Source organism: Parasteatoda tepidariorum, chromosome 1 (assembly GCF_043381705.1).
Source record: "Parasteatoda tepidariorum isolate YZ-2023 chromosome 1, CAS_Ptep_4.0, whole genome shotgun sequence".
Lineage (NCBI taxonomy): Eukaryota > Metazoa > Arthropoda > Arachnida > Araneae > Theridiidae > Parasteatoda > Parasteatoda tepidariorum.
This window is the reverse complement of record NC_092204.1, coordinates 73934794-73953647: the sequence shown is the minus strand read 5'-3', so window position 1 is coordinate 73953647 and position 18854 is coordinate 73934794. Positions and strand designations below refer to the sequence as shown.

At 30.0% G+C, this 18854-nt stretch overlaps 1 protein-coding gene across 1 annotated transcript in view; it reads right to left on the bottom strand.

Annotated features, from left to right (window-relative positions):
• Positions 1-6928: 6928 nt before the first annotated feature.
• LOC107456354 (uncharacterized) overlaps positions 6929-18854 on the bottom strand; it is a gene marked incomplete in the record, with an annotated part of 165582 nt that continues 153656 nt past the window's right edge. Inside the window, 4 exon segments of the mRNA XM_071182299.1 lie at positions 6929-8471; positions 9847-10015; positions 12844-13006; positions 18407-18854. Of these exon segments, the coding sequence (XP_071038400.1) occupies positions 8285-8471; positions 9847-10015; positions 12844-13006; positions 18407-18854 (967 nt within the window).

Here is an 18854-nt window from a genome sequence, read left to right as displayed (position 1 = left end):
TTCAGAGAAAGTCCCTCATTCGTTATTTAGAATATTGTCTCCATTTAGAAATTTCTCAAAAAACTTGTTAACAAATAGATTGAAGAGCACCAGAGCCCCTAAATACTGAAAATATAATAAGTTAACAGTAAGCACATTTGAATATATTTCAGCATATAGGCTGTGAGATTTATAGAAATGTACATACATAAAGAACGTATTTTGCCTTGACGCTCACAAGTGTATGAAATACTCGTAAGTCAACTTTTTAACTAAGTTTTTTGAAACAGAATTTTTCATACTCACGGACTCGTTAACTTCAATTCCCCCCCAATCGTTACTCAGTTATGGAAATTATCCTGTGTTTACTTCAATGGCTAATTGCATAAAAGAAGCGAAAGCATTTAATGAAAGTTAAGGCACTTAACAAAATATTTTGCACACATAAATAAAATTTTTTCTCACGTTTCGTTTTCTTCCCCTCTCTAAGACTGAAAATCAAATTGAAAACAAGTTAGGTTTGGGCAAGTTCCCTAAATTGGAGTTTCTGACTCTCTCTTTGTTATAAGCAAACGATTTTGTGTTGAATAAAAATGTTTCGAAAACAAACTTTTCATTTTAATATAAAATATTTTCCAACTGTACACCGAGTGTAATTTTCATTGTAACTTTTTCATCAAAATAAAAAATCAATTATAAATATTCATTTTAAAAATTGAGAATTTGCAGCAAGGAAGTTCTTAAAAATTGTAAAATGTATTTCATTGTTCTTTAACAACTGAAGTTCTTTTTACTGATAAAATCATTTAAAATATTGTTAAAAGAATTATTATTAAAAGAAGAATTGTGACATCACTAGAAAAACTATGAACTAGATCTTTCGAAATGTCTACCTTCAAACGATTGTTAACTTTACAAAAGCTGAAGGAATTCGGTGACCACTCCAAAAGCCAGTGTTGCGAAATTAACCTATTATTTACCATCATCAGTTGCCAGGTCACAGTACAAAACTTTTTTAAAAACACAGAATCATCTGTTTAATTCAAAAACATTTCTACACATTTTTTAAATCTGCAAAAAGTCGTCTGCAATTTTCTTTAATTAGTTATTGCCGACTTTCAAATTTTTTTTTCCTTTAAACTTTTCAAATGGCTTTCAAAATTGAGTATGCAGGCAACTGTCTATTTTCAAGAATGCAGATTAGATTACAATCAGTCACATATTTAAAAATTAATTCTGGCTCGAATACATATTATAGGATAGAAGTTGGAAAATTCATAAATTGTATTTATTTGCTCATACAACATTAATGCAATATACAATTTTTTCCTGACTAACTTGCTATTTCTGTAGAAAAATTCGTGACCCTGAAAGAACTTCAAGTCAAAGTTTATCANCTGAAACTTAAGAAGTGAAGAAAAAATAATAAGAAAATTGTTTGCGCTCAGCGCCATCTGTTATTATAAATCCTCAACATTTGCTCATACAACATTAATGCAATATACAATTTTTTCCTGACTAACTAGCTATTTCTGTAGAAAAATTCGTGACCCTGAAAGAACTTCAAGTCAAAGTTTATCAACAAGTTCTATCTTTAAGTTAGAAAATGATTCTAAAAACCGCTTTTTAACGAACCATTTGTTTAAAAATATAAACTCAAATTTATACCTTCTACTTGAAAGGTTTTACAAGATACCTTGATTGTAATGCATTGTAATTTACATTTAAAAGTTGAAAACTGCATACTCAATTTTGAGAACCACGCAGCATATATTTTATTTTAAAAACAGATACAGTAAAATGAATCGGAAATAAATCAGACGCAATTTGTCAATTCCATTGTTTTATTCAATACTAATATTTTTTTAATGTAGTAGTTAGCTAAAATATATTCATAAATTACAATACATACAGCATTCACATAAAAGAGAACTTCATACAAAAGCTCAGCAAGTGAAGAAAGCGAATTTTGTACTAAAAATAAAAAGCAATTATTTTGTAATAATAGTTCATACATCACAATGTAATTAAAAACAGTTTTTCTTCATTGAACACTATAACAAAAAGTAGAAATACTGCTACAAAATACAATAAATAGTAATATGTCCCAAAAAAGTCCAACTTTTACCTTTAAATAATTTATAATGCATCCTATATAGTTTTTCGAATTTATCACAAAAATTACTCAGTGAAATGATTAGTCGCTAGGCAATTGTCGGTAAGATTTTTAAAAGCTGTCATTCTAGTAATTTATTTCCATCAATCTTTCAAAATAATAGTTTTGTATAATATGCCAGTATATTCATTTAATTTTTTATTTTTAAATTTTGATTTTTTGGTTAAAAATATTTGCTTAAAGTAAAATGAAAATAAAATTTTTATTTTTTATTTCATACCTTTAACAGAAATGAAAGTCTTTATCTAATCTCTGATTTTGTTTATACTTACAGAGTCCAACTAGAATTGCGATTTATTAGTTTTTTTTAACAATACAATTTCACTTCCAGATCACTTTTTTAGAGCAAATCTAGTGCAGTTTGTAGGCGAAAGGCCTGTTTTGTAACAGCTTTTGTAGAATAATTAGAAAATTTTTGTGGTAAAACTAAGATGCAGGGGCAGAAAATGTTTGGGTGTAATTTCGTGCAAATCTATGAGGAAAAGTTTCTATGAAGTTAAAATCATTCCTTTAATCAGAGCTACGGAAAGATGGTATAGTATAGCTAAAGTAAAATGAAGCGAATTTTACTTATCTGTTTAATAAAAATAAAATAAAAGAATTTCTTCAATTAAAGCAAACTTCAATTTTTTAGTCACGGATTTTTTTTAATTGAAATTTTTTTAAATTATAGAAAAAAAAAGCATATGAAAGAATATTTATTGTTTGCAAAATCCTTACATGTACTAATAATTTTGAACATATATTATTCAAAACTCAGCTCAGTCAAAGTTATTTACTGATTTGTTTATTTCTTTTAAAAAACAATTTCTTTAAGAATTTTTTATTTATAATGTTTTATTAAATTTTTTAAATATTGTGTACTATTTCAAGGTGAATATATTTTCATTAAAAAAAAATCGCTAATTTGCCTCTCTATATTTCAAAAATTATTTGATTTTACCCTAAGTTAATTATTAAACCCAATTTTTTAAAATTTTCAATTGTTTACATTTGGAGCTGTACATCGCAGTTCTAAAAAAGATGCTGCTATTGCTATTCAAGACATACATAGTAAGCAGTCTTTTTAAGGTATTTGTGAAAAATTAACTATATTTGTACAAAAGATTCCGTACTTTATTATATTTTATCATTAAGTAATATGTATTACTTTCTTAAGATAATCGTAAATTTTTTTTTCTTCTCCAAAACATCCTATTGCTTTATTTTGCATTAAATAATTCTTTTTACAAAAATGAAAATCAAATTTTAATTAGCATACTATGCTAAAAAACATACTATGTTTTATTCAAATTTATTAAGGAAAACTTAACCTCAAGATCATCTGAAGTTACTCCAGGATGTGATTGTGCATTTTGATCAGGGATTTTATTTACGTATGGAGTATTTTGCAGGCTAATGGAAGTTAACAGTGATAATTTTAAATTTTTAGAGTCATTAATACAATAATTTTATTTTTAACTTAAAATTGTAATTTTAAATGAAGTATTTTTTTAAAATACAGTATAAGTAACTTATCAGTAATAAACACAACTAAAAGTCTCTATTTGAAATATTTGTAACTAAAATTAATTTTTAGAACAAGGCTAGTGAAATTTTGTAAAGATTTCTTTCCTTTTTTTAAAGCATGTTGGACATTTTCATTGTGGAATTATTTTAGAGTCTATTTAGAATTAAAAAAAAATGTTTTAGAATAGAGGTATTGAATGCAAAGTAAATCAAATGTCTGAGACAAATTTTAGAGCACAGTAGGAATTAATAAGTTTTTCAAAGCCACATTCTCTAACCATTGATTTAAGAAGATGAATTTATGATAATTTACTTTTTCTTTGTGAAAATAACCATTTCGACCATATATTTATAACTTAATTTTTTTTCCTTTATCCTTAAACTTTTAAAATGAAGACAACTTCACTTCAGTTAAGAAAGTGTAAGACTTTCCAAAAATAAAAAATTGTTTTTATATCGGAAAAAATAGAACATGAAAAGAAAAATTCAGAAATTTATTAAATGCTAAAGTATATGCCCCTTTTTATATTATTCAAAAACTTATGCCATCAAAAATTTAATTTCAAAATACTCACATTTCAATTTTATCTATCAAAGTAACTGATACAAAAAAAAGTTCAAGTATAAAATAGTAATTGATGCTGGCTTACATAATTGATATTTCTACTGATTAAAGGAAGAATAAAAGCAATTAAAAAATAATAGCAAAAAAAAAAACTAAAAGCCTACATTTCTAAAATACACTCATTAAATAATGTTTAAATAAATAACTCTGCTAAACCTTGGAAAAATGCACAAACTGTGGATTGCAAACCAGAGAATAATAATAAAAACATTAATTTAAAATTGATTAATAAAAAAATGAGATAGCCCAAGATCTCTATATCACCTTCTCAAAGCAATATTAATTTTGTGATTTAAGAAAATTAAAAATATTTAGTTTGATACTAAAATGAACATAAATAAGAAATTTTTTATTGAAAAAAAAAAAAAACAAAAAAAAAACAGCAATGAGTAAATGGAAATTTGGAATGCTTTTAAAATCACAATTAGATCATTGTGTAATGATGTCTGTGTCGCAGTATATTTTCCTCCCAAGATCACAAGCACAGAATATCAATATTTAGAAAATAAAAAAAATAAAAATAAGAAGAAAAAAAAAAAGCAAATAAACAGCAATAAAAAAAATTAAATATTTATTAATCAGATTTGTGATTTAAATGTGCGAAAAAATTAACATTAATTTTTAATAATTGATTAGGGAGCGGGCAATTTAGAAATTCTTTTTGCACAGCGAAGCAAAAATTGCATTTTATAATGGGGAGTTTTAAAAAAATTGCAGCAGTTCTAAAATTAAGAGACATTTTATACTTTAATTTCTCAACAAACAGCCACTTATTTAATTTTAATAATTTAACATTAATTCAAAAATAAATACAAAGTGCAATTAATAGTTCTAAAATTTTTTTACTTCTTTGAAACAATCTCCCTGCTCAAAGAAGGATGGGTTCTCTCACTGTTTGTTTGATAAATGGATTTTCAGATCTTTGCAATTGCAACTGTTTTTAGATTATTTAAAAATAAGTTTTGGTTGTTAAATTTGGAGATGCGTAAAAAGAGAATTGCATCCTGAATAAAATATAACTGAGAAAGTGAAATAATCACAAGATTTTAGCTTAATTCTTTTCCTGAAAATTAAAATGAGGCTAAATTATAAAAACATCAGAGTAAAATAAATATAGTTAGAGTCTATTTAAAATTTTAAAAAGTTCACAGTTTACAAAAGTAAAGGCACAGATTAAAAATATATAAGCATTCATATTTTTACTTAAAACATATGTACTCAAAGTTAAAAATAAACATTTTATAATCTAAAACAAAACAAAATTGTTTAAAAGGCATGCTATTAACATTAAAGCTTAGTTATAATAAAAGCTAAATCTTGGGTATCCTCGCAAACTTAAGGCTGTCAATTCCCAATGTCAAATTATATATGCCCAAGCAGTGTTTTCACTACAGTGCGAGAATCTCGCATATTTTTTTCTTTTCTCGCATTAAAAAATGATTACCGCGAGAAATTCCCGCATTCTATAAAACAATTTCAAAATTCACGAATTTCGAAAAAAATTTCTCATTGCGCCATTTAGAATGAAATCCGTTTCACTTTTCTTCCTGGATCTTTCTTTATTTTCAACATCTCCCCCATTATCTAGCTTCCCTACTTACCAGTATTGTTCAGAACCTCTAAGAACAACAGAACACCATCCCTCGGAACCTCTTTCAGAATGCATTTCTCTGCAACCACGTGTTTACCGTAGGTAAGGTTTCTCCATGTAAGAAGTTCAAATCTTTCGCACATTAATGTAAGATGGACAAATACCTTGTAAAGGCAATATCTTCTACTCCGAAACGGACAAATGAAAATGAAACAAACGTGGGTAGAAACAATCAAAATGAAACAAACGAGCATTTGAGCAACCTAATGAGAATAGCTGATGAAAAAGTAGATGTAAAACATTTTCCATATGATGATGCAAAAAAAATATTTAATACTTTAAAAATTAGAAGATGTTAAAAATGTATTATAATTAAAGAAATGATTTTTTTNAAATTAAAAATCTCTCAGTGTAATCATATTTAAAAGCGAATGTCTGAATTTGAAAACTCAAAATTACATGTTCTAAGAATTATTAGGACGCTAACTCCAAATTCTCTGACACACTGATTTTCCAAGAAATTCTCAACAAAAATATAGGAAAAAATTTGCAAGAAAAATATTTATGGATAAATTTATCATCTGATTCAGTTTAATGTAAAATAATTATAACACATTACATTGAAAACTTTTATAAAAATTGTTAGAATTATTTGCTTTTGACCTATTTACAGAGTACCTCCAATTCTAAAGATTAATTATTTTCCTGGTCTATTGCAGAATTTTTGTAGTTTTCAGCAAAAAATAAAATTTTTTTGACAACTTCTTGACTTTTTTGCCAAAGAAAATTTCCTTACAGTTACAGATTTTTTAAGTTCACCATGATTTATGGGAACACTGATTATCTTCTTTTAATCACTTAAATACATACCAAGAGAGTTCTGTCTCTCTAAAAACGTAAAACATAAATCCACGTGATCTGAATTAGACAGTCAGAATGGAAGAAAAAAAAGTAATTGTAGGACTAGTCTGCTATTATTAAGTCTCATTTTATTAATGAAATAAGACTATTAAAGACAGTTTTAAATTTACGAATAATTATTCTACAGTCAGTGTTTGTTTTTTATTCAAAACAGGAAAGACAAATTTAGCAAATTTCTTACAGAAAAGGTGAATGTAATTTCCACTATTCTTAACATTAAGAGAAAAGAAAAAGCCTTATAAAAAAATTAAACTTTCCCTTTTTGTGTATTTAAGATAAAAGCTTATTCACTTACAGTAAACACCTACTGTCATAGGCACCAATAGGTGTAGTATACAGGCACAAACGTTGAATTATTAGAAATGTCTTCATAAAATAAATTCGTGTGATTTACCCTAGTACATGGTTTATTACAAAATATTCAGAGATCTACTTTGAAAATACACATATTTGAATTTAGAAATGACTTTTGATAAGTGAAAAAATGAAAGGGAATTCAAACAAAAATAAAGACGAAACCCTAAAAATAATTCATAAACAGTTCTTTTTAGTTATTTGTACTCAGCAAATTAAGAGAACTGCAACAAAACATTAACACAATATATTTTGTACGAAAAAAAAACATATATATTCTATAGATACCTTTGTAAAATCCAATATTTCATGCAACAAAACAGAACACACACAGCAAAATTCACAACATAAAAATTGCACAAATTATAAAAATTTCATAACTCTGGAAAATTTAATATTTTGCTTTTTTGATACAAACAATATATTCTCAAAAACGTATAGACTTTAAAAATGCTTACGATGACAACACAACAAAGCTTTTTTTTTAACAGGACAGCTACATAGAGATATATTGAAATATACTAATTAAAATGATATAAGAACAATGATATATAACTGTCATAGTGATATATAACAGCTGAAGTGACTTTTAGCAAGTGACTATCACAAAGATGAGTTTCAAATAAAATAAGTATAATTAAACTAATGATACATATTCTAATTATTTTTAACAATACAAACAGTTTGTAATATGATAATAAACTACACTTTTAATGTTTCCCCACTCATGGTCTCACACAACATTCAATTTTCTCCAATGGAAATAAAATTCTGTGTTTCTTTTAAGAAGATAATTACAAATATACATATCTGATACACTAATTTTCAACAGGAACCATTAGCGAAACATTACTTCAAAGTTTCCTATCCCAAATTTTAACACGCTTCAATAGTATAAATTTCAAGAGCAAAAAATATTTATCATCTACCAGTTAGTTTCGTCAGTAATGATACGATGGATGGAGGTCTATCAAATCCCTCTTTTTTTTAAAAATAATATCTTAAGAGAAAAATCAACTAGATTTGGTCAGTGGATAAATGATTTGTTATACAGCTGTAACGTTGCTTTTAAATCTAGACTAGCTGCTATCACGAATGTTTAGTTTATTCTCTCATTGGCAATAATTTTTCACGTCGGGTTTTTTAAGATTCTTTTCTGGCGAAAATCGTAGACATGTCGGCAGAAGAAAACTATGTCACTGGAAACGACGTCTGCAGGGAGCCTGTTTTTCCGATGATAATCATCTGGTAGGTCAGGAATAAGCATTGACGTCAATGATACCATGTCATCGTCCATGCCCAAACTTGCTTTATACCTAGTAAAAGATGCATTTAATTAGCATGTAGAATTTACCAATAAGGCAAGGTCGAAAGTGAAATTCAATTTCAAAACTGAATTATCAATTTATGAAGATATTAGCATCATAAATTTTATTTCTACTAATTCATCAAATTTCATAAATCTTATTTTCTATTAATCTTATTTCTATAATCTTATACCAGCCTTTTAAGGAAAAAGAAGAAACTGTTTCAAAAATATCATATTTGGAATGAAAGCAACAATTACAAACTTACAACACTGTAATTAACTGCACAATTCAAATTTTGAATCGAAAATAAAAAATTTACCAACAAAAAAGTAAAATTAGATGCTATCAACACATAGTTGGTTCTTAAATGGACCTTTATCTAATTAAAATATGTTTTAAAAGGTTAAAATAAGATTGAAAAAATCTTATTGTCAATGCCACAATTGTAACGATTTGTCTACAAACATTGCTAACAATAATAATAAGATGTGTGATTGGTTGGCTCAGGGAAAAAAATAATTCATTGATTTGATTGGATGATAGTACGAAAACTTTTTTAAAAAAGTGCGAAATAAAATCAATTGTTATTAAATTAAAACCAAATAATTTTTGGAGAATTTAATAAAATTAAAAATAATAAAACCTTTTGAATCATTTTGTCATAAGAAAAAAATGCCCCCAAGGCTTCGGAATGAACTTGAACAATTAATGATTTTGACCCATGGACCATGGCTTTTATGAACAGGAGCAAATATCCTAACTCTTCATCTGCCTCCCACCACATTCCGTACTTTTCATGAACTGCTCAGTCCCACAGTTTCCAAAGAAGTTAAATGTTTCCATATTCACCTAACAACTGTGGAAAAGTCATCTAGTTTAACAGGGTTATAATGGAGCAAGTTTAGATGCAAGCAAAGTATTGCTAAATTACTGATATAAATTTCTGTCTAAAAAAGTGAGTGGGTGTAATGGATGAAAAAATAATAGTGAAATTAAAAAAATCAAAGAAAAAAATTCTATTTTTTTAAAAAAAAATTCTCTGATTTTTCCATTTTTTTTTAGAAAATAAAAATATTCCTTGATAAATTCCAAGTGGGTTGCCACCCTGTGAGATTTTTACACGCAAAATTTGCATTTTCTCTGAATTAAAATACCCTCTTAAAAACATAAAAGGAAAAAAAAGAAGGCTCTTCTCTAATAACCCTGAGCTGTCAGTTGAAGTGCTGTTTTATACTTTTTGTTGACAATGTTTGATTGCACGGAATTCATATTTTGCATGAATACTGAAACATTCTTTACTACATTTCAACCCATTAAAAATATGTAAATAAATCAAGAAATAATTTTAATTCTTCACCCACATTGGTATACTTGCACTTACCGACAGTACTCATTGTATGAGAGCACATAACATTTATCTTCTATGCATGCGATGGAATTGACATCTTTGTGCCGTGATGCAAACACTTCATCTTCCATTTGACCTGCTTTACGTCCTTGGTCTGTGTGCTCAGGTCTATAATACCACAGCAAGCTCATCATCATTTCACCTAAAATAATGATTCCTACATTAATTAAAAGATATAAAAGATCATACTACAATTAAACAATTGCACAGAGTTTTGTATCCTTCCATTGATTGGCACAATTGGTCAATCGATGGAACGTTACAGTTTAAAACTATTATTTTTATCACAACATATCACTAACTAATTTTCGAAGAGCTTACAACCTCCTTGATCACATAAGTTCTTTGGAAACCAAAAGTGGTGTTGCCAACAGGATTCTACTCAACTACACACAGCAAAAAGCGCTCAATAATGGTGCAGAAATTTTTTTTTACTTCCTTACAGTACAAGAACATATGTCTAAAATACTTTTTATAAAATAAAGTTAATGAATATATTCTATTATATTATTTATACATTAATAAGTATGTACAAAAAAAAGGAAAAGAAAAAATTTGAGAGATTAAAAATGGAATACGAGCGAAATGAAACTTTAGTTTGAATGCTGAATTAAATGTGAAAGTATTTCTAATAATTATCTTTAATCTCTTCACAGTTTCTTCTTGCAATCTATCAGATTTCAATGTTTTTTTTAAACTTCCCTTCTCTTTAAGGATTTATAATTTTTCTTTGTGAGCTTAAATAGTGACTTGTTATTCTAAAGTATATAGTTTTTTCTGATTCAGATAACAAAAATTTATTACAAGGGCGGTAATAAGAAACACCAATGGTAAAGGCTTAAATTTTAACAATACTGTATTGATCCATGTAATTTTTCTTACACATTAATAACTCTTGCATACTAGTAACATATACATAGTAGAAATACTGAATATTAATAAAAATTAAGTTTCTGATTGAAAATTTATATTATTATTATTTTTTTACACGCTTGCTAAAGAAATAGAAAAATCATTGGCAAATTGGTAATAAAATGTTCAGATTAAAAAAAAAAAAAAAAAACACTTGATCTAATAACAGGGTTGCCACTCAAATCTGGAAAAATTCCATGTGTTTTCACTGTACACAATATATTAAGAGGAAACAACAATTACAGTGCTGTTGTGTGAGCTATATTGGGTTAACTATATTTATTAGTTTTAATTGCTGGAAAAACAGTTGAACATACTTAAATGATGCTATAGTAAATGAAATAGTTTAGTATGGCTGAAATATCATGGTTAAATGTCCCATAGATTACACTTTGAGTGGCCACCATTTTTTAAAAGACAAAAATAAGAAACAAAATTCTCTGTATTTTCCCAGTTTGTGAAGAAAAAAAAATCAAAATTCCCTGTAATTTCCCTATTATTTTAGGTGATTTTTAAATTCCCTGTATTTTTCCTAGTTTTCCCTGTAGAGTGGCAACTCTGAATAATTATATTTTCAATGGTTCAATGAGTAAAACTGAAACATGTTAATTAATGCAAATAAAGTTTTAAAGTGTAATATCAGACAAAAAATCTACTTTCTCTGAATAAGAAGATATTTTTTTCAATTGATACAGATTTTTTTACCCAAAACTATAATGAGGTAGCTGCAATTTGGAAAATATGGTTGAAACGTTTTGATGAAGAAGTGATGAAAAACTGAGCCTTTTTTTTATTATTATTTCCAAATCTATTTTCAAGAAGGAAAACTTTTTTCTGCTAAATTATAAAATTTGATTAAATAAAGATAATTTTATACAAAAAAGTATTTTTAAATAATTATTTATTATTACTCAATAAATAATGATTGAAAGAGTTTTTAGTTGTTAAGCTACAAAAATTTGTTAATTTATTTTGAACTATGTTATTTCTTATAACAAAATCTTATATTTGAATGAAATGGGTCAAACAGTTTAAAATACAAAACTTCAAAACCATTTTATTTCTAATTGTCTAAGGTACATTGCGACATAATCCAATTTAATTATAAACCAAAAAATTAGTAAAATTTCAAATTTGAAAAAAAAAAAAAAAATTTATTAATGGGAAAAGAAACAGTTGGAAAAATTTCTTCAAGGAGTTTCAAAATTTTATAACATGAGTTAAAATGTAATATTGACGAAAATTACGTAACTTAAAACGATATTAATCGTTACAACATTTATTTGAATTTAATTAAAATACTTAAAATTAGGCTGTTGCAGTAATTGTGTACTTGCAACTTGAGAAGAAGTGAAGTGTTTATTCTTAACCACGTGATTTAAATCAGATTTAATTGGGTACCTGTAAGCGATGTCATGTGTGTGCATCGAAGCCGAGTGGTTTCTAAATCGGCAAATGCCACGATTTACCCGCGATGACGTCACTTGCAGGAATCTATCTAATTGTCAAAGTCAATGCCAAAAAAAAAAATAAATAAATAAATAAATAAAAACAAGGGGAGTTCTGGAGATTTTCGTGTCGTAAACATTGGAGGGTAATATGCTTAGTTTTGCTAATTATTATATTCAAAAATATGTTTACGCAATATTTGAGCAACCACAGCAGATTAATTAAGCTCAAGTTCATATGTATTTAAGATACAGTAGAGAACCGATTATCCGGAACGATCGGGACTATCGCTATTCCGGATAACTGATTTTTCCGGTTTTCTGAATCGCTACAAAAAGCCGTTTTTTTAGTGTTAAACCCTGGANGAAATAATCTTAAAAATAAGAAAAAACGATGAGGTAATACACTAATGATTATTTCTGAAATGATGGTAAGGTAAACATCTTTCAAAAAAGAAAAAAAAATCCTAAAATCTTATGAGGAAAAAAAAATTATTTTTTTTAAATTGCGGGAAAATTTATCGAATTTCGTTCCGGTTTTTTGGTTTTCCGGTTTTCTGAATTCCGGATAACGGGTTCTGTACTGTAATAAAGAAAAAGCAATAATTACCATCATCAGGATTTTCCCAAAGTGCAGTTACTTTGGCTACGTAAGGCAAGTCTGTTTCTTTTGGTCCTGACTTCAGAAGAACACAGTCCCTCTCGTTAATTATATCTCCCTCTTTGTGTTGAACACTGGGATAACACAAGCGCGGACAGGCAGCAGAATCATTCTAAAAATAGTTACATCAAATAAATTACTCGATCGTAACCGAATTATTACAGTCGTAATTATTTACTTTAAATATTACTTAATGAGGTCTTTTCCCTCATGGCATAACTGGAAAGAGCAGGAACATAATAAATATGCTTTCAATCATTTTCTCAAATAAAACTGATGAGATATTTGTAGTACTCGACAGTATCATTCAAAACATGTAAAGTACAATGTTATGTTATCCGATCAAAATGGGAGATACATAGCGAGTGTTACAGTAGAATTCAACCGCAATTTTTAGACAGTATTTATACATTTGTCTGTTTCAAAATATGTAACAAATATCGTTATTTTTGCACAATTTAACACTAAAAATTAATTAAAAAAATTTTAAAATACATAAAAACAGACAAATGTACACTATTTATTACTGCCCCAGGTTTACTTATGCAGTTTTCTTGCTTTGAATTTTAGAAGAAGTTGTTGTTGTTGTAGTTAATTTACGTCGCACTAGAGCTGCACAATGACAATGAGCTATTGACGACGGTCTGGGAAACACCCCTGAGGATGATCCGAAGACATGGCATCACAATTTTGATCCTCTACAGAGGAGATGGCACCCCCGCTTTGGTAGCCCGACGACCTGCACGCGAAGAATTTTAGAAGAAAGAAATGCGCAGAAGTTCTGAAAATTAGTAAGCAATTTCTCTTAACCTAATATCGGGAAGAATTAAATTTGCATTTTATTTGAAAGGTAAAGTGTCATCAAATAATACTAAATCATCAATTTCGTTAAAAACTTTAAAAAAAATTAATCTGAAATCTAAGATGGCATAAGAAAAGCCATTTTAGGTAATTTTAATTGGTTAATTAAATTACCTATTATTTCTCAATTCAATAGCTCTATTTCAAACTTTAAAAAAGCTATTTTCTTATCTCAAACAGAACTATAACCCAAAGAGGTTTTATTTCAAAAAATTAAATTATTTTTTTTCTGATTAAATATACCCGCCTTTTTTTAAGACGGATTTTGATTCTCAGACTTATAGTTTTGTCAAGGAGACTGGTCGGAAGTTCAACCCTTTTCAAATTTAATGTATGAACACTTACTTTTAAAAGTCACTTATCCAGAAATAATTAGAGTGTAGGTAATTAAATGTGCCAAATTAAATAGTTTGAACGAAATCGGCTCAATAGTAGCCGTTTCCGAGAAATCAAAATTAAGAAATTCGAATTAATTTAATTTTTATTCCCAGAGTACGGTAGTTAGTCGTGGAGCTATAGCCAAAAGCGTAGAATTTGTCAGTTCTTCGTGAAACAAAAATCAATACAATGAAGATTACCTTCCTTCTTCCTTCCATAATTCAAAGTCTGAGAATGAGAATCCGCCGAAAAAAGAAATATTCACAGACAAAAAGTGCGTTTTTGTGCTGATAAACGTACGATGCGCCAAGGCACGGTAATAATTAATCACATTTAATGTTTGATAATCATCCACTGAAATTCAAACTCTTTAGAATTTATTAAATCATGCCTGTAGGGTAATTTATAATTGCTTAATTTTAATATCACAATTACACTGATAATTTTTTTAAATTTTTATTAAAAAAAAACAAAAAAAAAAAACGCAAGTAACGCCTATCCGCAAATAAGGTATGTTTGTTGTATTTGCAGTTGTAGTTCATTTACGTCGCACTAAAGCTGCACAATGGGTTATTGGCGGCGGTCTGAGAGACATCCCTGAGGATGATCCGAAGACATGTCATCACAATTTTGATCCTCTGCAAAGGGGATGGCACTCCCGATTCGGTAGCCCGACGACCTACACGCGAAGTCGAGCACTTTACGGTAGAACAGTTTAACGAGGACCAATACCGCACACCCTCCGTACCTAACCTACGCAGACTGATCAAAGTGGTCACCCACCCGCACACTGACCGCAGCCAGTGATGCTTGACTTCGGTGATCTGCTGGGAACCGTGTCTTAACGATCAGTCCACTGCGGGACCAAATAAGGTATGAAATGATAGCTAAGTTGTCGCAGACACCTCTGCCATGCAGTGGCCTGTGATTGCGTTTGTGTAGAGGTACCTCATTTTCTCGCCGAAGCTTGTAGCGTAATGACGTTTTAGACATCGCAGCTTAGCTTAATCTTTGTTTTTTGAGTTTCTTAGTTTACACATCGTCAGTAAAGCCAGTCGTCATCGTCTAGACGATACCAAAAGATGGCGAATAGTTGGAAGACTCGAGGCGGGCCAATCATAGGCTCCACTTTCGAAAAATGTTGCGTTCACTTTGTGGAAACATGTCACAGAGACAGGAATAGTGATCCGCCGACCTGGTCAAGGCCGCAAATAGGTAACAACGCCGGTTCAAGACTGTTATTTGAGACTTCTAGCTAAAAGGGATAGGTTCGCGACAATGAAAGAATTGTTTTGCAACCTGTATAATGTAACAAGAACATCAATTTTACGGATGACAGTCACCCAGATGCTTAATGCAGGTCTGTATGCTAGGCACCCAGTAATCTGCATTCTTTTTACTCTGAACCACAAAAAGAACTATTTAACATGGCGCCGAGAACTTGGACAGAGAAAGATTGGGGACGGGTTCTTTTCAGTGATGAGTCGCGACTCAAGACGTGTTCTCATTTGGAGAGTACCCTGGGAGTCAATATCGGACTAACATTGTCGAAAAGGACCAATATGGTCGAGGTGGTCTGAGCAGGCATTATGGCAGATGGATATACCGACCTCCATGTGTTCGTATGGGAGTTACTTTAACAGGTCAGCAATACAGGGACGAGATTCTTGCACCATATATGAGACTTTCAGGCGGAATATATGTATCCTTATGAACGATAATGCCAGTCCACGCAAGACTCAGTTGGCTGATGAATAACTCCAATCGGAGGATATTCAACGATTGGAGTGGCCTGCGATGTCCCCTGACCTTAATACCATCGAACACGTATGGGACGCCCTTGAATGCCCAATTACAGCTCGAAGATTAGCTGCAATGTCCATCGATAAGCTCAAAGGTGTCTTGATGCACGAGTGGATGCGGTTGCCAAAGGGATTGATAAGGACCCTGGTAAACAGTATGAAATGCTGATGCGAGAGTTGTGTAGCCGTTAGAGGCTGGAGAAGTGATCAGTTTCCTCATTTAGGGTGCAGGTTGTGCCCATTTTCGTTTTCCCATAATTGGTCTTATATAAGGATGATATTTTGGCTAGGTTTATTATTGCAAAAAATAAATAAAAACCAATGGTCCCTGTAATTGTTTTTATCAATGTATAATAACTTGCTATATACTCTTATTAATGTGAAGTATTGCCGATTGACTTGTAATTGGTGCATGGGAAATTCGATAGCAAAAAATATTTTAAATAAATGTCTAGCACTCTTTCTTTTAATTAATTCTTTTGCGGTGAAAAAATTCAGGTTTCTGTTGAATTAACAAAAAGTTTCTTTAAGATAAGAACGTCATTTATAAGTTAGCATTATCCGCGGAATAAATATTCTCATTTGTTATGGCTCCTAATTTCACGGATAATTGAGAGTTTACAACATTTTATAATTACCGTTAAAAGAATTACAACAAAAAACGACACATGATCGTGAATCTTTATTAATTTAACACTTAGTTATAATCCATTCACAAATTACCCCAGGAAAGTTACGTCACGGAATTTATTGCGGAGTTTTTACGAGTTCCAGCAATTTAAGACCAGTTGTAATTGGTAAAGAGACTGACCAGCCTACGCATGTATGGTCGCTCGATCGTCACAGGCAATTCAAGGAGTAAGGACAAGCAGTTTCATCGAATTCCCTTTTTGCCTCCTATGCAGGCTGCCATGCAGCGCTTGATGGATTGCAATAAAGTTTTGCAATATTTGGGAAATTTGCAATGAAATTTTTTTCCATGATAAAGAATATCTGTTACCATGATTGTTCTTCAAAGCGTCAAGTCTACCGGTAGCACAAGGCATATTTTGAAGGTCGTGAAAAAAAATCAACGTTGGTACTGCTAGGGGCATCAACAAGAACCATTGATCAAACTCTGACAATCGTGACTAAACTCTTGAATCGAACCGTCATTAGGCATTAGACATTTTAAAAAGTTCCGACCCAACAAGGCAGACATTTGGAAACTTCAATGCGCCTCCGTCAGTCATCTTCATGACCATTTTACTGGTCAATTCAAAGGTTCTAACCGTTTCCCATTTGCTTTTAAGTCCTGATATGATCCCCCAAATTTTTTTTGTTCCGATAACTCCCATGAAAGAACATCAAGAATAAAGTGAATAAGCTGGCACCAAGGCTCCAAAAGCCAACTGTCTTCTTTACCGATTCTAGCCGGTTTGAACGCGCTAGATCACTAATAACAACGACGATGAAACTTTTTGCGCAGAAGTTTGTTAAATACAAGTCCATGAGTCACCTAGTTAGTGCCACTAAAAAGGTTACTAACAGTTTGGAATAACCAAAATTTTATTAACGAAAATCTTCACAATTAACCCCTTTTTTCTCAAATTTAAAATTACAGAAAAATAATTACTTTCCCATCTTATTTTATTTCCAAAACTTTTCTTTTTCAAAGTGAAAAGCAACAGGTTGTAAGCAAAAATTTGAAATCCTGGGAGGGATAGCTTGAATACCAGATGATACCATGCCCAATAGTGCCTCTGTATTTGAATGAACAAGGAATAAAGAAACGCACATATGCACATTATTAAATATTCTTCATTATCACAGTTTTTAAAAGGGTGCATATTTCTTCTAGGTTTTAAAAACTAGAAGAAAAGCCAAGCACTAGCACTGATCATATGCGTGACAGTTTGATTTGGTACTAACAAATGGCTAAAGAAAAAAATTTTTATGCGTATTTTTCAAACCATAAGGGAAAAATAAGAATTTTTCTTGATCACAAAACGAAAAATAAATAAATAAAATTAACTTAAACACAGGTGTTGTGATAAACTGCAGAAAATATATTGGCTAATGTCTATTTGAAAACATTTATTTACATATTTATTTTTTTAAAAATAAATTTGACCAACGATTTATACTTTAGTTTAAATTGTGTGTTTGCTTTTTAACGATGAAAAAAGAAGTTAATAAAAATCAACGAATGAGTCATTTAAAAAACCTTCGTAGATCAGTATCAGACCTGCGGGTCATAGGCTCATCACCATTGGCCTATAGCCTTCACAATGAACTTACAGACAATACCTTCCAGTAGCACCTTGTATAAGTTATGAAACTCGATAAAAAAATATCTAAATTGTAAAGAATATAAATTGAACTTATATAATGGCCCACCACTCTTTTTTATAAAAGGAATTAAATTAACCAAATATCTATTCCAGAAATTACCTTTTAAAGAAAAGAAAAATGATAAAAAGTTATTTTACCGTAAAAGCTATTAGCCTTTCCCTAGGTTTTCCTTTCCAGCTCCAACCATGAGAAAAAGTCCGTTGTTTCTTTGGAGCAGAAGCTTTCGAAGACAGCTTTGGAGATGCACATTTTTCGAGTTTTGCTTGCACTAATTGATCTGTTATAACTCTCGGCATATCTCTGTTCGCAACACTAACAGCAGGGGGCGCTGGAGCAACAAACGATTTCTTAGCAGTGGCAACGGCAGCAGCAGGAGACATAGAAACGTTATCCACAAACTGAATAGCTTGGTTGTTCTTTTCAAGACTTCTACTGGAACACTGCGCAGCTTCAACGGATGTATTTTCACAAATAATTGGTCTACTGCATCTGCAGCAAGGATTTTTATGGACAAACGCGGGGTGCTGAAAACTATGCGGTGCAGGCGTCCTCAAAAGCAGCACATCTCCTGCACAGCACAACGGG